General features: G+C 40.4%; 1 protein-coding gene across 1 annotated transcript in view; it reads left to right on the forward strand.

Annotated features, from left to right (window-relative positions):
• LOC111660604 (uncharacterized) overlaps positions 1 to 22,969 on the forward strand; it is a 23,796-nt gene extending 827 nt beyond the window's left edge. Inside the window, exons 2-22 of the mRNA XM_023413961.2 lie at positions 3,035 to 3,112; positions 3,229 to 3,294; positions 3,679 to 3,830; positions 3,937 to 4,021; positions 4,382 to 4,532; positions 7,074 to 7,242; positions 8,826 to 8,940; positions 12,970 to 13,068; positions 13,994 to 14,050; positions 14,137 to 14,205; positions 14,295 to 14,384; positions 14,464 to 14,573; positions 14,847 to 15,369; positions 15,631 to 15,756; positions 15,864 to 18,143; positions 18,505 to 18,652; positions 19,685 to 19,802; positions 19,910 to 20,069; positions 20,388 to 20,489; positions 21,278 to 21,364; positions 22,233 to 22,969. Coding sequence (XP_023269729.1) covers positions 3,035 to 3,112; positions 3,229 to 3,294; positions 3,679 to 3,830; positions 3,937 to 4,021; positions 4,382 to 4,532; positions 7,074 to 7,242; positions 8,826 to 8,940; positions 12,970 to 13,068; positions 13,994 to 14,050; positions 14,137 to 14,205; positions 14,295 to 14,384; positions 14,464 to 14,573; positions 14,847 to 15,369; positions 15,631 to 15,756; positions 15,864 to 18,143; positions 18,505 to 18,652; positions 19,685 to 19,802; positions 19,910 to 20,069; positions 20,388 to 20,489; positions 21,278 to 21,364; positions 22,233 to 22,373 — 4,926 coding nt within the window. The 3' untranslated portion in view covers positions 22,374 to 22,969. The remainder of the gene's footprint in view (positions 1 to 3,034; positions 3,113 to 3,228; positions 3,295 to 3,678; positions 3,831 to 3,936; positions 4,022 to 4,381; positions 4,533 to 7,073; positions 7,243 to 8,825; positions 8,941 to 12,969; positions 13,069 to 13,993; positions 14,051 to 14,136; positions 14,206 to 14,294; positions 14,385 to 14,463; positions 14,574 to 14,846; positions 15,370 to 15,630; positions 15,757 to 15,863; positions 18,144 to 18,504; positions 18,653 to 19,684; positions 19,803 to 19,909; positions 20,070 to 20,387; positions 20,490 to 21,277; positions 21,365 to 22,232) is intronic.
• The last annotated feature ends 101 nt before the right edge of the window (positions 22,970 to 23,070 follow it).

The raw sequence follows: 23,070 nt of genomic DNA on the forward strand, positions 1-23,070 counted from the left end.
TTGAAAAAACCTTTACGTTTTTCTAACTTGTACATGTAACACAAACTTCAACCTTCAATCTCAGTCTGAAAACATGCAAATATATAACGTGAAAATGTTTAATTTAAGGTTTAATTACCTTCTATCTTTACTGTGGTCTAATTGCTATTTTCATTATTAATTCATCTGCCGATTATTTCTTTGTTTAACCGATTAATCTTTTTTGTCTTTAAAACGAAAGTAAATAGTGAAAAATGCCTGTTATAATTTCTCATAGCACAAGCTGACATCTTCACGTCTTGCTTTAACCGACCAACAGTCCGACATCCAAAGATGTTCACTTAAAAAAACACCAGTCTAGTAATTGAGAAGCATAAAACAAAAAAAAATATTCACATTTCTGCTTTGGAAAATGTCCAAAATGATTACTCAATTTTCAAAATAATACAGATTCATTTTCTACTAATCAATTAGGCCCAATTGACTAATTGTCCCAGCTCTAATTCTTAGCATCCTTGGAACTGAGCTGACTGCTAGTTTTCTTTGATTAACAGTTCATTTATTTCCTCAGTTCAAACGATTTTGTCTTGCAAGATAAACATGGAGATTCATCATTTTTAACAGTGAATCTATTAATTACACGTTTTTCAAAAAAAAAGTAAAAAATTAAGACAAATCTCCCAAATCCCAAAGCAGAGCCTCGTTTCAATTCCTTATACTAGCTAAAGATCCTTGTTTTGATTGAATTGACAGATTCCTGATATGAAACAAAGTGAAGCAGCAATAGTAGTAGTAGTATTTTATTTGTCCCAGTGGGGAAATTGGTTTGCAGCATTATCACAGGCATTTAAAAAAAAAATATATATATATATATATATATATACAATAAGAAAAAGTGAGACAGTGGAATCAGAAAAAGTTTAATGCTTGTGCACGTATTCGCCAACCATCAGCAGTATAGACAGTTTATTTTTGCATAGAAAGCATGTGTACACTGGTTCACCGCATCTGAAAAAACAGTTCCTGCAGGTCTGTCAAATCCAGGTGATGTTAGGAGACAATCATGACGGCTTCCTACATGCCTCACATTGTTCAAATATGTTATTGCTCTCTGTGCCCCTGCCTGGTTTCACTGTGCCCTGTAATTTCAGCAGTGTTGCTCAACCTGCAAACACTACACATGGTATTACTCTGACACAGTTGGCTGCATTCATGGAGAAAAGCTGTTTTGTGGTTCATAGTTTCATTGTTTTTCACATGGTGTCAAATGTTGCATACTGTGTCTGAATTTTCTTTATCCGTCTAAGTTTTCACAAATGATAGAAAGAGAAATTCACATCTTTTCCCTCTTGTCAAGTCAAAGTTAAAGGCTGAGCATCAAAACAATCTGCTCCATTGGGGAACAACAGGGAGCACAAAGTCATGTTTATTTTCTTTGTTTGAGCCGCAGGAATTTTGGGACATATTCACAAAGAAAATCTCAAGGTAGTGTTTCAAAAGATAAAGATTTTGTGCATCTGAACTTGGGTTGGCTTTTCGATCAACAGGAAATCATGTTTCCAGCTTCTCAAATGTGAGAATTTGGATTTTGGACTCTTGGTTGTACAAAAGGATTTGGATATGTCATATTGGGGTTAAGGAAATTTTTATTGTGAGAAATTGTAGCCTAATTATTATTATTTATTTTTTACAGATTTCTTACATTAAATGAAACAAACAAAGATAATCATAGACTTACAGATGATGAAAATAATTATTTTGTTTCAGCCCTAGTCTGGTCCCACATCACCACACCAAACACTTTATTTTGCCTGCATATTGAATTTATTTTGGTGGCTCACAGAAACAGGTTTATCCTCAAAAAGAAATGTTTCCTATACTGCGTGTGTGGCTTTGGAAGTGTGGCTTGACTGAAAAGAGCTGTACACCCAGTGATGCTTTTATGTGCTGTAACATAAATTTGAAAAGTGGCTTTCTTAATCAGAATTTAGTGCTTAAATACAGAGCTGTTTTTAAATACAGAGTGTTAAGTGTTGGATGTCAGAGCTCAACCGCCTGCCGCAAAAAATTTAACTGTGGAATCCCAGCTTGTGTAATTGAGTTTCAGTGTACAATTGATACAGTATGTATTGAAAATGATGGTTTATATTAGTTGGGCTTCAACTGCCAATTGCTTTCATTGTTGATTGATCTGAAGTTCTGTTAAATGTCATAAAACAATTGAAAATTCCTGAGAGCCAAAGTCGACATCTACAGACCCTTTTAGATTTGTGTGTGTGTGTTTTTTTTTTAAGAATTGTGAAAAAGACACAAACCAAGCAAAACATTTTACATTTGAAAAATCAACTTGTGAGTCAGTGGACAAATTATGTCAAGGTGACACTATATATCTGTTATGAGCTTATCTGCAGGTATCTGCCTGGACAATTTATCAGTCCAGCTGTAAATCTTTGTCCGACCGACTGTAAACAACCCAAAGATACTTCATTTGGAGGTGCTAGTCAGTTGACAGAAGATGAATGTCCAACTATTCTGATTATTGGTTAATCGCCTCAGTTATTTTTCAAGCAAAAACTACCACATATTCTCAGATTTGATCCTCTCCAATCTGAGAATTTCTCTATTTTATGTCATTATAAACTGAAGATCTTTGGGTTTCGAACTGTTGATGGGACAAAACAAGACATCTGAAGACGTCACATTGGACCATGAGAAACTGTGATGGACATTTTACGTTATTGTCTTACATTTCATAGATTAAGAAATTATTTCATCGAAAAAATAACGACCAGATTCGTTGGTAGTGAAAGTAATTGTTAGTTGCAGGCTTCGTTTCATTTACTATCACTTAAAAAAAAAAGAAAAGCAGCAAATCCTGACATTTGTGAAGCAGGAATTAGGGGATGTGCAGCATTTTAAACAATAAACTATTCATTTATTATATGAATACATACTGTAGTATCTGTCACTTGACTAACCAATGACACAGTGAGATGATTACAACCTTTGGCTGAATACTTACTATCTGGTTTCCTCTTTCTCCCGCGACATACAGGCCAAACCCATCTACGGAGGCTGGATGTGTTTGGCTCCGGAGGGGACAGACTTTGACAACCCAATGCAGAGGTCACGGGTAGGGCATAATGAAACTGAAATGAAATACAGAGAAATTTCCCACTTCTGCATTGTGACTTATGTCTTAAGAAAAAAAGAATTTTCCTGATTTTGTTTCCTCTCTCTGTTTGACAGAAATGGCAGCGGCGCTTCTTCATCCTGTATGAACACGGCAGCCTGAGTTTCGCCCTGGATGAACTGGTGAGAAAGTGCTCAGAAACAGTGAATCAATACAAAAACATACAAAAGATAGCAGTGTACAGTAAGCCCAGCTCTGTATACAGTATACATCTGCCTTTACAGCATGTTGGGATCAAGCTGGCATCTTTAGGCCAGATGTTGTGAGCAGAACCGCAGCAGATGATTTGGGCTTAGCCTGTCCTCTAATGCACACATCCCCCCTCTCTCTGTGATCCCCTCAAATCTCATTCCTTCATCTCTTTCATTCCACACTCAACACCACTAACCACTCTGTGTAACTGTCATTTTCATGTGCGTTCTGGTAATCAGTCCTAGCAACACAATTTCAGTAACAAGCTCTCCAACCCCTACAAGAGTAACTTAGATGCTCTGATTCTCCTCCAGCCAAGCACTTTGCCACAGGGGACGGTGAACATGAATCAGTGCACGGACATCACAGACGCTGAGCCCAGGACGGGCCAGAGAAACGCGCTCTGCATCGTCACGCCGGAGCAGGAAATATTCATCCGTGGTGACAATAAAGAGATCATTAATGGGTCGGTATAAAACTGAAGAGAAAGTACAGGAGCATTTAGCAGTAAGGTTTCTCACATCCAGCCTGTATAATGCCTCGTCTCTGCTGTTTCTATATGTCTTTACCAGGTGGAGTGAACAGCTTGCAGTGTATCTACAGACTAACAAGCAAAATCAGAAGAAAAAACGCAAAGTGGATCCTGTTACCAAACAGGTAGCAAAGCAAATGTCCCATCAGTGATTCAGTACACTCTGTAGCTCACACTGTGTTTGTCCTGCCAGCTGTGGGGACAAATGATGCTGGAACACTTTGATTCAGTGCAAGATTAACAGATTAACAGCTTCGGGAGCTGCTAATATTAATATCACCATGAAATTAAATTTAGTTAGTCATGGTCCTCAAAGGATGAATCCTGTAGTTTTTGATCCCCCTTCATATTTCATCTTTGGTCAGTATGAGACTAAAACCACGACTGAACCTCACAGTGAATAGAGAATAGAAAAAAATAGAAGAAAAATATATAAATAAAAGAAGTGCTGAATTGTCTTTTTGTTTTTTCTAATGAAAAATTAGGAACCCAGTCCAGCAAAGATGGCTGCAACTGATCCGGCAGAGTCCAGCTGTGGTCGGTGGCAGGAAGACCAGCAGGGCAGGGGACAGGATGTGACCCCCATCTGGACTGTCACAGACACAGATCCCCCAGGCCCAGAGCAGACCCCTGCAGGTGCAGCAGAGGCAAAACACACACACACACACACACACACACACACACACACACACACACACACACACACACACACCCTGGCTTTCGTGTCCATCAGCCAATCACATCCACTTCCTGTCCTCTTGCTCTGTCCTAACGTCGTGCAGATGTTCACACACTTACAGCTTTTTTTTTAAACAGTTCATTTAACCCTTGTTTAACCAGACACAGTGACTGAGTCCTGGATTGTGTTCATGGGAAGCGGCTGGAGGAGTTTTTGCTTTAGCAGGAAGTGACAGACAGAAACACACAAACACACTGTGATGTGCAGAGAAACGTGTGTCTCTAACCTTCAGGCATCATAAAAGCCAAACACGATCCATAAAAGACCTCTTAAACAGGTCCTGGTTGGCTTGATGATTAGCACAGGACAAGTATTGGTCCTTACTGGAGCGTTGCGCTGGGACAGAGTGGACACCAGTACCTAGCTGGCGTCAGACTTATTGCAGGGTCTGGAGAGGTCCTGTAATAAAGGCCTGGATTAACTCCTGCTGACTGTGCCTATGGGCTGCTTCATCAGAACTCCCTCAGACCCTCTAATGAATGATCCTCTGTCAGGACTCTTGTCTGTAGCAGAGTTTCCTCTTGTCATTGAATTCCTGGATAGTCATTGAATTCTTTAAGGTGTTTTCCAGACAGGGACAATCATTTTGATCAGTTCTTTTAGAAAGTCAACCAGTATCTGTGAAGTGGGTCATGTGTATTTTCTAGATTATCTCTGTAGCATTGCAGTAGAGTAAGGCTGCAACTGTTCATTATTTTCATTTTTGGTTAATCTGGTGATTATTTCTTTGATTAATCAATGAATTGTTGAGTCTATGAAACCTCAAAAAATGTCATTGTGATGAAGCTGTCGTCTTCAAATGTTTTGTTTGTCCAAAAACCCCAAAAGTCCCCCAGTTCTGTTTAAAATGATACATGACAAAGAAAAGCAGCAAATCTTTACTTCTACAAAGCTGAAATCTACAAATATTTGTCAAAAGTTTTTTTTATTGTGGGTCTAAATGAAGATCTCCTTTTAGTTCTCTCCTGAGGATCCATTCTTAGTTAGAGCTCAGTTACGAATTACACAGAAAATCCTCAATACAAAGGTTATTCATACATTAGATTTACTTTTAGTCATGTGTTTCCTTTTTCTATATTTGTCACCATAAACCATCTTTTCTTTCTCAGTCCAGTTCATCCATCTTTTCTGTTGATTCTCAGTCATAATTTAGTCAGTGTAGTTAGTCTGTTTTCTTTGTGTTGGTGTAAATGATTAATTAGCTGTCATTTGGAACCGAAAATAGACTGTGGCTCTGTCAATGCTACCATAGCAACTTTAGAACAATAACGTCGTATATGTGATTTCCATCTTCAAACCAGAGGCGTTTCTAGAATTTAAAAAAGTTTGGGACTAAACCGAAGTCATCCGGGCCTTTTTCATTGGTTTATTGATTTGTTTATTATCACCTAATTAGTTGTTGCTGTCTGTCATGTGGGGAAACAGAACTTACTCATCTGTAACATAACAATATTTCACATATCATTCAGTTCTTTACTCTAACTTGACTTCTAGAAAAAGCCAAAAACACACTTGTTTGATTACTCCCCCTCCCGCTGATGCTCCATGCGAGGTTCTCATATCCCAGTTTTTGAAGACCCAAAGTGATTTGGGCCTGAAGCCCAGAATGATTGGCCTCACTGACGCCGTAGTTTCAAACCACTTAGTATTTACTTTTTTTAGTAAGAAAAGCTGATTGAGATGCTTTATTGAATTCTTGGGTAATTTCTTAAACTGAGGAAAATATATCATTATGTAAAATGTTAAGAGGGAAAGCTGTGGAGGTTTTGTGCCACTGACTACAGTGTCAACCCTGACGTCGTCCTGTGGGATTAAAGAATGATTTCATCCGGTTGCTTGGTTGCTGGATGTGTAGAGACTCAGTGCTATGTGGCAGTAAACTACACACAGACCAATAGTCCGACAGGCTCTGATGACAGGTGTGGTTAACCATCCAACCCACCCAGGGTGATAACCTGTCAAAGCAATTAACAATTCAAGTGTAAAGGGAATACATAAAAAAATCTCATCACAAAATATGACAAATGTATATAAAACCCAGTAAAGTCACTTCAGCAAATCTTCAAAGGTGCATTGTATCTTTCGTATGCAAACATAGGTGTGTGATGGTCAAGGATATGAGAGGATTATAAGAAGCTATATCTTAAATATATTTCAATTTTAATGTACAAAATATGTCTTATTTCATATTCTTGATTCAGCCCTCTTGGTGTTAGAGTTTGAAGGGTAAAGATTAAATCCCTGGAGCTCTTTAGAGGAATGAATTCATGTCCTCTACTCTTCTTGGAGATCAACCCATGTATCTCAGTGAGGACACTGGATGATTTGCCTTGAATACAGCTTCTTAGTGAACTTAAACCAAACTGTTGTCAGATTGTCTTTCCTGCATTATGTCTAACTCCAGTCTGAAACCTTTTTGTGTTGCTCTCTATATCCAGGCAACACGTCTGCCTACCTGTGCCCGGTCTCCACGGACTCTCAGATCTTGGATGCTGCTGGCAGTTTCGGGAGCCCAATTTTGGGCTCGGCAGCCAATGGAAACACGGACCCTGAGTCAAACAACATCCAAACATCAACAAACAACAAGAACCAGAGCCAGGACAGAAGGTTAGAAATGAATCAGGGGAAGATTAGCAATTTCCAGCCAATTTTGATGATAATGTGTAAGAGTAACTCTTCTGTAGATTGTGTTTGGCTGCAATCTGGAGTTTATTTTCTGTATGTATGTTTGCATGTAATCTGTGGGTAATGCTAACCATTTAAAGTGCCTTGGCAAAGGAAAAGGGGGTAAATGTGCAAGCAATTAGCACAGAGGACATCCAATGCCTCTCAGCTTCCCCCCAGTATAAAGCCGAACAGCTATCACACAACGCTAAACACCAGATCAAAGGCTCACGCTCTACCCCTCCATTAGAGATCTGACTGCCGCATTTTTATATTTAGCTTAAAGAAACCCTCCCAGTTTGTGCCCCAGCAGCATGTAAACCGGTCACGTGAGGAGAATATATCTCAGTTCTTCACTCATTGCCTTATTGGGAAACAAAAACACAAAATACTTATCCCCCCCTCCAAATAAGGCCAGAAATTCCAAAACACTGGTGTAATTAGATATCTGCAGCCTTGTTTCTCAGGACCTTAATGCTGACTGTCTGCCTGCCTGTCAGAGAAACTAGACTTCAGCTCAGAGCTCAGTTTGAGGGCACGGGCCTGTCTCAGAGGGAAGTGAAACATCCTGCTCAAGAAGAATTTACAGAGATTACTCATGTATGTAGAAGTAAACCTGCGTTACCTTTTAGGAACAGTAAAACAGACGCTGTTGAGCAGATTTTTTTTTCCATTCTGGTCTAAAAAACACAACAACACAGAGTTATCATGTGATGTTTAAAACAGAGTCAGGCTTTGATAATGTACTGTTGAAATATATATTTACATATACATACATACATATATATATATATATGATCACGACAGGAACAGACTGCGGCACGAAGAACAGGAGATGGATCATTGTTTTGTTATTGATCCTACTGTTGCTGGCTTACAGTACTATTTGTTGATCAATCTGCCCCAACATGTGTAATATTTACATAAACAATTACTAAAATTGTCATTGATTCATTTTCTCTTGATTGGCCAGTAAATTCTAATTGTTCACACTTCACATGCGGCAAATGGCTGTTCCATTTTTTAATGCTCGTATAGAGTAAAAAAAAAAAACGTCCCACAAAGCTTTAACTTTGGTTAAATAAAAGAACTTTAAAAACCATTTCTAACCCCACAAACAAATGAACATGTTTACAAAGTCCATTCAGTTAAAATAATGTAAATGTAATGTGTCTCTGTCATCCATGAAATCAGCTTCCTAACAGAACATATCACACTCATGTCCTGAAAGATACTGACTGATCGTGAGTCCAGCTTTTAACTAGCAGCATTTGTTGCCATCATCATACAGTTGTCTGTACTTTATATCAGGTTACTTGTCCGTCATCTCTCAGCAGCAGCAACAACAATGATGAAAAGATCTTGGCTGCACAGGTGCAGTTTGGAGTGATTATGGAGCTGTCATCCTGGTGGAAATGATGTCAGAACCCACCTGTGTGTTAGCGGGGTTGGGGAAGCCACACGAACATACAGTGCGTTTGTCTCGGGTGAAATCTTTTCACTAATTAGTGGTTCATGTTTTCCAGCCATGGCAGCACAGCAGAGAGGATTCTGGGATTGGAGGCCGCCGAGAAAGAGCAGGGAGGAGGGACAGCCGTTTCCAGGAAGGGCAGGAGTGAGGTTCGCACCAGCAAGCAAGAGGTAACCACACTAAATACATGTTTCACGCTACAATACACCTTCTGCACTACGCAGGCTGGTCTGTTCATCTATTTTCGGTCGCTGACGCTGCTAGTATGCTTCATCAGACCTGCTTGTTGGTTGGTCAGATAACTTCAGAGACCCCCCCTTGACGAGGAGTAGATGAGAAGATTAATACCGCTCCCATGTCTATACAGTAAATATACACCCACCAGCACCCCTGAGGCTCATTGATTAACATGTTTTATCTTTTTATGTTTATCCCGTTTGTTTATGTGCCGGTCTATGTTGTGACTGGGAGCAGTAACTCTGTGTAAAATGAAGGACTAACCAAATTAAATAAGACATAAAAAAAAAATGATTAACTGATATAACTGATGATAAATCACCATAATGTGATGGCAGGCTTGCCCATGGGTAGTTGCTCAGGCTCAAGGAGACGGAAACACACTCTTTTTAAACCAGTAAACGTATATCCCTTGTGAAATGACTATTATTGTTGCAACATCAATGTTTCATGTAGGTGCATGATTAAGACAATATGATTTCCGGTACTTTAACATCAACATTAAACAATTAAAAACCCGTTTCCTGACTGCGGTCGTTTGCTGCCATATGATAGTAATAATCATGAATAGGTAATGTGGGTTTGTCGTGACTGGACTGGGCCTGCCACTGGGCTGGGCTGTAGGCTGGACTGGTTTGGACATGACTCACACAACCAGGTGTTATACAGAGAAAGACGTCACTTCAACGATGAAGCTCTGACCTGATGTAATATCTGGAAAGGGTAAACTCGTCTCAAATTCTCCTCTGACACTGTTTGCATCAATCAGCCACCGTGTAAACACAAGGGATCCTGTTTCATTCAAGGTTTTTTGCATCTTCATAGTCCACATTGAGTCCACGCTGCACGCTAAAAGGCAGGTGATGAGAGTTTGTCGAGAAACGCGTGGACAAGTCGATCCTGCCTTGTCAAGGCATGTGTTTCTTCCAGCATGTGTGTGAGTGGGTACATGTGTCAGCAGGTGGGAAGGAGTTGGTGATTCACTCTGAGCTGCACTTTGTTTGTGAACAGAACTGGTTTTGATGCCCTGAAGGCGTTCAGTCCGCCTGCTCTTGTGTGTCGTAATCTGGGAGACAGCATTCCTCTTACACACTTTTTTCCAGGGATTCCAATGACCTGAAACAAGAGACAGTGTCATGTTGGGAACTGTGAGTCTTAAGGGCTCTTTATGAGAACCTCTGCAAAATCATGACGGTCTGTGTTTACTGAACTTGATCAACTCAGAAAGCAGTGCCTCCTTTTGCGGCTCCTTTCCAAGTGCACATCTGTTTGTGAATGACCCTGTGTCTTGTCAGGCCTTAGCGATTAAAGAGGTGAGTAAACCTTAACAATTGTGTGTCTGTGTGTGATAGTGTCAACAAAACACAAACATAAAGCATAAACAGTCCACAGGAAGTTACATAAAGATAGATTACAAGTTAAACTAGGCTCAAATCAGTCACTCAGGTTTGTTTTTTCAAATAAACCTCACAATGGAGTTACTATGGAAATGGATACCTCCAGACTCGCCTGGTCCTGAGGGCTGTTTTGTAAATGTGGTTCTGAAAAGCAGAGTTTATTTTCAAAACTGTTTAATGTCTTGTTTTTATCATCTTAGAAATATTTTCAAAATAAGATGTAAGACACAGAGGCCATTTTACACTGCGACTCAACTACCGCAACAGCCTCTTCACCTGACTTTTAATAAGATCCAAGAGAAGTGTTTAAGGCTCTCCGAGATAGATCTGACCTGTTAGTTGCATATGAGCCAGTTTTGTAGCCTGAGCCCCTCGGCCAGAAGTCTTTTATCTGTTCTTGAGGCACAACTGAAAACTAAAGGTGTCAGAGCGTTCTCAGTCAGAGCCCTGAAACTGTGGAACGAGCCGCCTGAGGAAATCAGGTCAGCAGCATCAGTGACCTCCTTTAAATCTCTTCTGGAAAATATATGTTCATCTTAGAGCTTTTCCTGATTTTACTTGATTTTTGGTTTAATGTAGAAAATGTAAAGCAGATATTAGACATATAATAAGGGAGTGACTGTTACCTGACAGATACTGATATTGATTTTTGAGAGTAAAAATCACATATTACAGCTGATAGTAACATAAAAAACAGTCATGATAAAAATTGATCATTGATCACGAGTCTATTTGCAGTGAATGTAAAATTTCTCTAAATTCAGCATTTAGCAGCTGAGCCAGAGATTCTCCTCAGGAGCTGGTGGAGACCAAAAACAGAGCTAAAGTGAGGGAATACTGGACTTACATTCATCATCATCATCATCATCATCATCATCATCATCATCAGTTCAACATATCAACATAACACTTGATGATCTGTCAAGTCTGCTGCCCCCAATTGGCCAAAAAAACTGTTTTTCCACTGACAACGCAACACAACGCAACACAACACAACACAACGCAACGACGTGTTTAACAGATGAACACGTGATGTGTATCCACATATTTCTGACCGAGATCAAAATGAGTCCAAGTGAGCGTGTGAAGGGTACAAGCAGGACACGACTATTGGCATGAAGATAAGTTATGCTAAATCAAGAGCACTAGTTGTTCATTCTTGAGCAAAAAATATTGATTTGTGCGCTCACATGAGTGTCAAGTCATGTCTGTGCTTGCAGGTCTATTTTCTTCACTGTGAATTGATGTGATCGGTGCTCGTTGCCTTGGGTCTGTGTTATAAAGTCATGAAATAAATCAGGCTTGACCTTGTCTGCCCACATTAGCTGTCGTAATGAAGCAGATTAACCCTGATTCAGTTTGTGAGGCGCGTTCAGTTTTCAGAGTTTTCAGAGTAAAGTTTCCTGAATCCTGAGCCACCTTTATGAAATACGCCATCAGGCGCTGAGGCTGATGTGGAAAACACTGTGATCACAGTAGTGCAACACAGATGGTCATCAGTGTGGCCGCTGTTAATCTTTGATTAAACACACAGGCTCATTCCAGAGGATTTGCCTTTTAAATACACCAGCAGCACTTTTTATCCCATGTGATGATTTATGTCTATGGGTGCGTTTGTTTTGGTAGCAAGGAGAAGGTCAGAGGAGCCCGTCCGGCGTTCATTCAGGCCTCAGAGCTGAGATGCCCAAGACAGCCCCCACCCCCCTCCACTCCCCCTCCAGCTCTGGGAGTCTTCTTCATCGAACAGAGGACGGGCTCTGTCTGCAGCCGTCAGTAATTGTTTGGGAGGAAAAAGAGACCAGTTCAACTGCAGCCGGAGCACTGTGTTCCTGCGTGTGTTGTGTCCTTGGATAGTTTTCAATGTAAATGCCAGAGAAAGAGAAAACACAAAGAATGTTCTGTAACCATTAAAGTGGTCATTTTTTCCCATTAAAGTGGTTATATAAGAGGGAAGAATGAATCTTTTGAATAGCAGAGGCTCAAGTAAACAAAAAACCTTGTTCCATTTAATGCTGTGTAATCCAGACTTGACAGAGACCCTGATACGTGCTGTTAAGGCGTCTCTATTAGCCAGCATGAAACCTGATCATAAGAAGCATGCAGGAATCTCACTCTCAGCTCTTTGGACTTGTAGCATCATTTTGAAATGTAAGACAAAAAGGCTTCGGAGTATCAGGGATTATGTTTCCTCTAAAACCTTTTCATGCATTCCACATCCAAATCCAGTCACCCATGTGCAGTTCACTGGTGATGTGAGTAAGAGTTTAACAGGCGGTGGAGAAAAGCCTGCTGGGCTCCCTGCAGAGCTCTACAGCAGGCCTAATCCTTACAGCTGACATCCCTGCCAAGGACCCAGACTATCGGTTACTCCGGTTGAAGGAATGCAGGCTGCAAAGCTGCCACCGTCCCAATTGAGAAAAGACGTCACGTCTCCGCATCAGTGAAAACCTGTGTCTGATAAAAAAAAAAACAAAAACAAAAACATGAATGCTGGTGATGAAAGGAGTTCTTGTTATTTCAGTGTTTTCGCAATCATTTTGATTTTTTACTTTTTGCCCTCCACAGAAACTGCAGTCATGTGGAGACATAGCCCAGCTCGGCGCGCCCCCTCCTCAGAGACGATCCAAATCCCTGGACCGCAGGACGTCAGACACCGTCATGACAGTAAGTCATTAATTAAAAACTAAACGCTAATTATTTATGTCTGAAAATCAGGCATCACTACGCACTTGCACTGGCAGTGTAGATGAAATGTATGGAAGCCCCAATTACCCCCCCTAGAGGACAAACAGCTCCTTAATCCTTATGTGACCTTGAGTACTAATCATATTCTTTGTGTTATTTACCTATTCTTTGATCAGATTTGTCCTGATTCAAGTCATAAGTTTGTTAATCTTATGATGCATTTTAAGGTTCTGGTACACTGATTGTGTTGACAAAATATTAAAACACTGATGCAAGGTTGAGCTTCTTTTGTTAACCCCTGTGCTTCATGGCTTTACTCCATCCAAATGTAGAGAGAAAATCTGTAAAAGAAAATGTAAATTAATTCATACAGGCCTCAAACTGTTTGTGTAATCTTCTTGTCTTATCAGACATGTTCAAAATCACGGTTAGAAGCAATTCTTAGGAAATAAGGAAAAGAGGAAAAAAAGGAAAAGAGACATAATAAAACATATGAAAACAATACCAGCAGATTTACCATTGTAAATCAGGGTTTACTGGTATTTTTATTCTTGTGATCCTGCTTTTTAAAAAAAAATAATTTGTAGGAATATAAAAAATTTGATTTATTTACAATAAAAACCACAAAGATTAAATGAAAGTTACAAATAAAATTTGTGCAGCAGAAATATGTTTTTCTTCTTTGTCATGCTGTAAATCATCTCATGACCTCCTGCGTTTTTGTTGTGACCCCCAGGTTGAGAAACACTAACATAAGATAACTTTCATTCCTTTATAATAACTTGAACAAAGCTTTATTCAGTGCTCACAGGTCCGATCACCAATGAGACAGTTCTTCTGCTCCCTTTTTTTAAACTGCTTTTGTATTAACAACAAAAATGTTCACATTTTATCTTCTTTACAGCCAGATTTATTAAACTTCAAAAAAGGCTGGATGGTGAAACTGGATGAAAATGACCAGGTAAACTATTTTTATAGTCCTAAACTAAATGATGTTAACAACCTCTCACCTTCTGTACATTTCATTTGTTCTTTGCTTCCCTCTAGTGGAAGAAATACTGGTTTGTGCTGTCAACTGACAGTCTGAGATACTTCAAGGACTCAGTAACTGAGGAGGTACTTTCATATGTATTGGTTTTGAATTGTAAAAACATTCAGTTTTTGTGTTTCATTCATCACAGATATTTTCTGATTCCTCCTCACAGGCTTCAGATCTTAAAGGAGAAATTGACCTAACGAAGTGTTATAATGTGTCCGAGTACCAGGTGCAGAGGAACTACGGATTTCAGATCCATGTAAGATGTTATAGCAACAATTCCTACGCTAAAGAGCCAAAATTTTATCTCCTGATAATTAACTTTGTATATGTCACAGACTCCGAAGGCCGTCTACACACTGTCGGCCATGACTGCAGGGATACGCAAGAACTGGATCCAGTCTCTGATGAAAAATGTGCATCCAGCTAATGCTCCAGATGTAGCCAGGTAAAGTCAAATTACAATAGTCCTGTGGGATAAAATGGGAAATTAAATTTAATTAATTAATTACAATAATGGAAAATGTTGATCACAATTTTTCAGAGCCCAAAGTGACGTCTTATAGAATCATTTGTTTTTTACCAACCGGCGGTTCAAGCACCAAAGGTTCATCAGTTTACACTGATTGAACGGAGGAAAGCAGTGAATCCTCAGTTTGTTGAAATGTTTGTTTGAAAAGTTTTTCCTTAAAAGAATGATTTACATGGTTGATGTATGCAGTTTACCTGGCCACCACGTCCCCTGCAGCCCACCTGAAGCCCTCCCCAAACCAGATGTGACTCAGGACTCTTCCTCCATTGACATCCCAACAGAGAGAGACTCTCATCCCAAACCCAGGAGTGTGATGGAAAGACGGCGAGAAGGGCGCTACAGAACATTTGACTGGGCTGAGTTTAGACCTCAGAAAAAGTCAACACTGGAGACCGACCCTCAGAGGACTAAATCTCCGTGCTCGCTGGAGATGGGAGACCTGGAGAGAAGGAGGAGGCGGGAGGAGAGGAGGAGGAGGTATGAGAACATGCTGGGCTTCTCTCTGAGCTGGGAAGAGAGTGGAGATAAGAGAGAGAGTGGCGGTGTCAGAGCACTGAGTCCAAAATCTCAAGAAAAAGTGGAAGAGGAGATGGAAGAGTGCTGGAAGCAGGTGGAGAAGACTATGTTCAGACCGGAGAGGACAGTCTCACTGTTTACTGAAGCCAAAGACACTGTGGAGATGGAGAAGCTTTTGGACATCTACAGGAAGGGGGTGAGTACTTCACATGTGGGGTCAACTCGTTCCAATGTATGTAATGAATTCAGACTGCATGTCCGCAGTTTGTAGCACAGGCTTTATGTTATAAATGTATAACCTACAAACCAAATTTACAAACCATTTTCTCTCCTAATGTAGAACATCCTACTATACAACTGCTTTCACAGGCTGAGGAGTAACAACATTACAGAGTGAACTATCTTCAAGTGTAAAATTGCACTGCCCCTTTAACTGGTTATCTCTATGTTGTTGAAGGTTGAGGATCTGAAGATTCAGCTGGCAGAGTCCGAGCGGCGCAGACTAGAGCTGGAAGCTCAGCTGAGTCCAGTGGGATATCATCATCAGCAGCAGCAGCAGCAGCAGCAGGAGCAGGTTACAAGGGTAAAGCTAAATACTAAATCTGGAGCCTCTTAGCTGATATCTTGTTTCTGTGTGGAGCTAATCGTCTTCCTTTCTCCCTTTTCTCCTATTCCGGTTTCTTTTCTAAGCCTGACCCTCCACCAGGTCCCCCAAACGAAAATACGTCAAACGGCCAAACACAGAGTCTGAGAGATGTATATGAAGAGACCAGAGAGCTCTTACAGCGGCAGAACATTATCAGACAGGACATGCAGGAGCAGCTCGGCCTCGAACCCCCTTCATCAACACCTCAGATGCCCAGCATCTGGCTGCATGATACAGAGGGCAATTTCCAAGAATTGGGAGATTTCACACCTTTACTTTCACCTGCATCAGACAGGCAACATGCACTGTCTCAGAATGATGGAGGAATCACAGGACTAAACTTTGATAGCACAACAACCAACCACCAGAAGCAGCTAGACAGAGAAGACAGTCAGCTGTTCCCCACTTCAGAAACACAAATAAATGACAGTGAATATGACCCAGAATCATTCATTTTGGAGAAGCCTGCAGAGGGAGATGAGAGCCCACTCAACTGTCTCATAGAGCAGTACATACCTCCAGACCAGGCGATGGTGAGGAGGCTTTCCCAAGAGGTGGAGCTGCTCACCAGCCAGAACGAGGCCCTCAACCAGCGCAACCAGGAGATGTTAAACCAACTGACGGAGGCAGACCGCGAGATCGAGAGGCTGAAAGCAGAGCTCAGCAGCAGGTACACCGAACCCCATCACCTCCCAGAAGTGGAGCAACAGGGAAAGATGAGGGCAGGAGATCTGGAGAGGGAGCTGGGTGTGAGGAACCAGGAGCTCCTGGAGGCCCAGACGCTGATCACATCTCTGGAGGAAAATCTGAGGGAGGCGGAGGCGCTGCTGCAGCTGAACATCCCGGCAGAGAAGGAAGAGACAGAAGAGGAGAAAAATGAACAGAAAGCAGAGGGGTATCTGCTGCTGTGCTTTCAGGCTACTGAAGCTAAGCTGACAGAGCTGGAGAGGCAGCTCGACCAATCAGAAGCAACCTGCAGGGAGCTGCAGGTGCAAAACGCAGAGCTGAAGGTGGCTGAGAAACTTTACCTTCAGAGAGCTGCAGAGGCCGAGGCTGACATCGTGAGACTGAGTCAGGAGTTAAAGAAGGAGAGGTTGAAGGGAGAAAAGAGTTGTGTTTCTGGTGAAGAAAGGATCCAGCAAGTGATAGAAGGGATGGTCATGAGGTTGGAAGCTTTGGGGAAATTATTGGAGGCGATTGACAGGTTGGATTTTGGAAAAAAAAGTGAGGGTGAGGAGGAGACGCCGGCAGTGGTGAGTCAGCTGAAGTGGGAGGAAGGGTTATGGAGTTTGCTTCTCAACAAACTGCGAGCCAGCCCTTCCCAATCAGATGAGGAGAAATCTGTAGAAGTGCTTCTCAGTCAGGTGACAGAGCACATGATTTTAGAGAGAGAAATGCTGCTTGTAGGTGTAGGTCTACTTCCCGAGACAGGTTCACGCACAGACGAGGGGAGGGAAGGTTTGAAAGATCTGGATATTATTTGGGATACCGCAAGTGTGACAGAAACCGAAAGCACAAAGATCGATGAAAGCAAGTTGTCTGATTTTAACCAGCTCTGTGGCGTTGAACATTTTAGAGCGATCACACAGATGAAAATCTCTTTGCTAAACCAAGTCGCCTCCTCTGTCAGCACCTATGCCCCAGAACAACTCCAGCTGATTGCAGACAGACTTAACGCCTTTCACATTTCAGCGCATCCTTGGTTTGGTTTCTTTCACTCTGCAGCCACTGAAGCTCTGTACTGCTGTCACTTAAACCAGGTTCAGTCAAAATGTGAGAAAGAGCTTGAAGAAACCAAACAGAAACTGCTCACTTCTTCTCTTAACTGCAGCAACTGTGTCAAACTGATTGAAGAAAACAAAGAACTAAAAGAAAGACTGTTGAACCTAGAAGAAGAACAAGGATCCTCATGGAGAGATAAGATGAGTGTGTGTTGTCAGACAGATGAGATTTACCCACAGGACACAGAGACAGAGACAGAGACAGAGATAACAAAGGAAAGTACTGAAGGTGAAACGAGGGAAGAAGATGTTAAACAGAAATCCGAAACACCAGAAGAAGAGACGGTTGAGTCCTCGCTCAGCTGTATGGAAACCACACAATTGGGAAGCCAGGAGGTGTCGGATGAAAACTTAGAAGAAAGTGATGAATCCCAGCGGGAAACAGATCCAAACCTGGAGATGGAGCAAGTTTTGTCGCTGAGAAGAAGAGTGGAGGAGCTGGAGGAGCTGCTGTCTGTCACTGTGGAAGAGATGAAAGAGGAGTTTGACGGGAAAATGAGTTCTGTTCAGATGCAACAGGAGATGGAGACGGAGAAGCTGAAGGTAGGCAGTGCTAAATTTTCATAGCCAGTATTTTAAGATTTAAGTCTATTTACAGGTGTTGGAGTTCTATCACACCTGTGTAAAAGTAGTATAAAGCCATGTGTGGCTCTGCTTTATCCAGGCTCCATGAGCATAACATAGCCAAGTCTCATGAGGCGTCTACTTTAGTTTTACTGTCCATCATGAGTCAAACATCGTTATTGGAGTGCCACGTTCAGTCAGTGGAGTGCGCTTTTTTAGAACGACATTTTTGACCAGTGGAATTAAAAGATGGAAATAGGTCACAAAGAAACATTTAGTGTGATACACAGAGGTTGTAAGTTCAGTATGTGACCCCTGTGAGCGTCTGTCGTCCGCCCAGGCCACATGTCAGCGTGCGTTTGCCTCCATGGAGGACTCTCATGTGAAGGTGGTTGAGGAGCTGCAGCGCCGACACCAACAGGAAGTGGAGCGCCTCCTGGAGGAGAGAGACCAACTGCTGGAGGAGGAGAGCGCTGCTACTGCAACAGGTGAGAAGAGACTCTCATCGCTCCTATACCTGCAATATATTTTGTAGTGGAAGTGAAGAAAGATGTGTAAAAACACATCCCAAAATATTCTGTGGTAAATTACATATGACAAACAAAAGCTGCAAATCTTCTCTTTTGTGACACTGAAATCTGCAAATATTTGGCATTTTTTCACAATTTTTGCGTGAAAAATGGTTTAACCTATTAATAGATAAAAAAAAAAACATTGTCAGTTACATTCCTGTTGATCAACTAATTAATTAATTGATTGTCTCAGCTCTAATTCTATATAAACACAAAACATGATAAACAGGAAAAGAAATTCATATTTGTTTATGCATGGTGTACATATAAAACATTAAACATTTCTTTACTTGGTGAAATAACATAAAAAATAATAAAATAATAAATACGTTTATTTTCTCACCTTTATCACAAGTCCAGTGTGTGGTTAAGAGAACTGCCGAAACTTCAATACTTTTTCTAAATAATAGTTTTAACAAGGACAAACAGAAGTATTTAAAGGGGAAAAATTACAAAAATGACATTGCTGTGGGGTCTGCAGTGTAAAAAAAAAAACAAAATTGAAAATAGATAAATAATTAAATAAAGATAGAAATAAAAATAAATAACTACATACATAAATAATTAAAATTTAAAAATAAATTAAAATAATTAAAAATGCATATGTGGAATGGTGCCTCTTTTCACCTTAGAAAAAAAAAATCTAAATTCTAAACAGATGATAAGATAAACACTGGGGTATCTTAAGAACAAAGGGGAATTAATGTAATCCCAATAGTTTATTTAAAATCTGATAATTTATCCTGTAATAATCTTAATACAAACCTTAGTTTTCAAAGTCAAAAACATCGAGGATCACATTAATCCAAACCTCAACCGAAGGAATTTCTGTTTCATACAGTTTTTTAGTGCATTATTTCTTAGCTGTAATTTCAGAAATCCTGAACATATATTTATTTTAATTAATCTGGAGGGCCTGAATCTGCTCTCCTGTTCCTTGTTTCTCAGCAATCGAAGCCATCAAGAACGCCCACTGTCTGGAGCTGGAGCGGGAGGTGCAGAGGAGATGCCAGTCAGAAAACAACAACGGAAACACGATCCTGGAGGACTTACACAGACAACACAGGTAATGACTTCCAACAGTCCAGGGACCATTACAGTTTGTAACTGAGGGGGTTTTGGACAACACGTTCTTAAGGGTTTAACATCTATGTTTGCTGTGTGTTTGTGAAGTGAGGAGCTGGCCTCCTACCAGCGGGAGCTCGAGGTTTTGTCCCAGCAGTTCTCTCTCAAGTGTCTGGAGAACGGGCATCTGGTCCAGGCTGTGGATGCAGAGAGGAAGGCCTTGTGTCAGTGCCAGCAGGAAAACCAGGACCTGAGGACCAGGAACCAGGTGATACACTCCCTTCAATCCACCCATCGTGTGTTCTTGTGCGCGGTTAATACCCACAGGAGATCCAGGGTACAAAACCAACAAATAGATCTTCACTTAGTTTAGTCATCAATATTCTGCTCCATATGTCAAGATATCTGTGGCTCTTTTGAAAATCTAAAAGTCTCATATATGTCGAATTTTTATATATTATTGCAGTTTCTTTCAAATTATTCTGACGATTTTTGTTTTTAGAAAAACAAGACAATTTATTTGAGCTTTTACTTTAGTTTATTTGTCTTTTTATTCAGTTTAAATTATATCCCCTATTTTGTCCAGGAGCTGAGCGGTCACCTCGCAGCAGAGATCACCAGACTGTGTTCGCTGGCCAAACAGGACGACCTGCCGCTCAGTCAGGGGATGGACATCTACGAGATGGAGGTGAGTCGGGAGAGAAAGGTAACGGTTAAAGCGTAAAGGAGGGACCACTAGAACATTTGGAGTGACAGCTTTCTCACTGGGAGAAAGAATCATTGATGATTTCTATAAACTGAATCTCTAATATCGATGAGTTTAGTTTTGACAGAGCTCTAAGTCTCTCTTCATCAAAGAGGAGAAACGACTTCACCAACACAAGAATTCACTGTGGACAAATGTATATATTATTAGCATTTTAATGACTGTCATTAAGTGAATATAAGGTCAGTTCTGAAAATGAAATGATCACTGTCATCATCATTTTATCTGTGTTGCTGTCACTGACTCAAATATACAGAATTAGCTTAGACTAAAACTGATTATATATATTTAGATATGTGACTTCTACATTTCTGGGAAACTGACCACATGTCCTCCTTGTAGCCTTGTGCCCTCTGCACTTGTGACAGAGCGCTACATCAGTTAACGGCTGGTTGTTTGACGTTTGTCAGATTATTAGTCACCATGTTTCTGTGATCAAAAATGAACTGAGGATGAAGTGACACCTTAAATTGTAATAACACAGTTATATAACACAGCTACTAAAACTCTGGGTTAAACTGGGTCTGCAGCAGGTTTAAGTTAATTCAGGTGTTGACTGGACCACTAGATGTCACCCATGACACGGGTACTGTAACTTATCCCTGTAAAAATGCTCATGGGTGCCATTTGAGTGTGAACAAGATGTTTGATTCTGCACTTCAGCTTTTTTCCAAAGATATGAAGCTGATGATTTGAAGTTTTTATTGCAGATCACTCTGCGAGTCAAGGAGTCTGAGGTGCAGAGTCTGAAGCAGGAGATCACGTCTCTGAAGGAAGAGCTGCAGTCAGCACAAAGGGTGAGAATCAACCGTCAACAGTCTGATTGTGTTAAATCAGACTGTTAAACGTGTGAGCAAAGGGACTCAACCGATCACATTATTGATCACTTATAGGAAAAATAGCCAAGCAGAAAGATAGATTGACCCTACAACTCCTGTATAGAAAAAACATTGTTCAGTGATACATTATTCTGCAAGAACTGCGTAGGAGGCGCTATGGTGGCCTTCAGGTAACGTGAAAACATGAAAGGCCTGTCTTTGGTTTGTCCGTTGCGGGCTACTGTAGAAACATGGCGGCGCAACATGGGAGAAGATTTGCTCCCTATGTCGATATGAAGGGCTTATTCTAACCTAATGAAAACACAACGATTCTTAGTTTCAGGTGATTATACATTACTGAAAACTATTATGAATATTATACTAAATTTCTGCCAATAGATCCATCTGATTCCCACACACTGGTCCCACACCAATGTAATATATTCATAATGTATAAATATATAAATAGAGATGAAATCATAGGAAATTGGCTGAAATGGAAATGAAATCCTCCTGCCAGACGTCCTGTTGATGGTAGAGGTCAGAGAAATCAGATAATAAGCAGAATTTTAGTTTCACAATAACAAGTGCAGACAAAGATACTTAGACACTGATTGTAAATAAAATGAATGTCAGATTCATTCTTGCTGTTTGTTTGCCGCCTGATAACTCCCAAAAAGTGGTGTAATTAATATCCAATCAAATGTTCAAATGAAAAATGTTTTTTATTCCTAAATTTTTGTGGGTAAAAGAGAAGGAATTTTACTTTTATCTTTCACTTGCGTCCAAAATTTTACTTTTAGCAGTTTGGTAAACACTAAAGGTCCAGATCTGTGTCACATTTCAGGACAAGAGGAACGCAACAAAGAGGTACAAGGACATTTACACTGAGCTGAGCATCGTGAGAGCACAAACAGAGAGACAGATGGACGACCTGAGAGAAAATCTGAGGCTGGCTCATCAGGCTCTGGACCAGACTTCACCCTGAATTCTTCAGTTTGGACAATTGTCTTCTCTGTCACAAAAAGTACTTTACCCTCAGTATTACTCTCATGAAATGTATTTAAAAAAAAAGAACTGATGTATTTAATAAGTCCAGGGACTCTTATCCACAGTCTCACCTTTTTACTTTTGGTTTTGATTTCAGTTTTGGAGATAAACCTGTCAGGACCAAGTATTTTAGATTAATTCCTATGATTGTGATGATTATGTCAAACTTATATTTAATTTGTTTTCTTTTGTCTTTACATGTATTGACCAAATATCACCATAAAAAAAATTCATGGTTACTTTGTTGTGTTGTATATACAGTATTTTTTCTGTACAGCCTTGTTGTTCTCCTTTGATGTGACTTGCACAGTTTATCAGACATGTGAGTTGTTGTCCAGCCTCTCATCACTGCTGTATGTGACCTGATTTTTTTAAGTAATTAAATATTTTAAATGAAGCAGATTTATAAACATTTCCGGCAGGTAACTTTACAGTCAGATAAATCTGTCACACACAAATTGTAATTTATATTTGTTCACTGAAGTGTTATTAATATAAATAGATTTTTTTATTAAATGGAACTGGCATATTAAACCGTCGCTGTCTCTACTTTGTTGTCTGTCATCGTGCCACAGGTCTCTGCAGGGTTCAAATCTGGAGCCTCGTTTTATTTTTTGTTATCATGTCTGGCAAAA

The sequence above is a fragment of the Seriola lalandi genome, unplaced genomic scaffold (genome assembly GCF_002814215.2).
Source record: "Seriola lalandi dorsalis isolate HSWRI2012SDOR001 ecotype SW California unplaced genomic scaffold, Sedor1 jcf7180002054519, whole genome shotgun sequence".
NCBI lineage: Eukaryota > Metazoa > Chordata > Actinopteri > Carangiformes > Carangidae > Seriola > Seriola lalandi.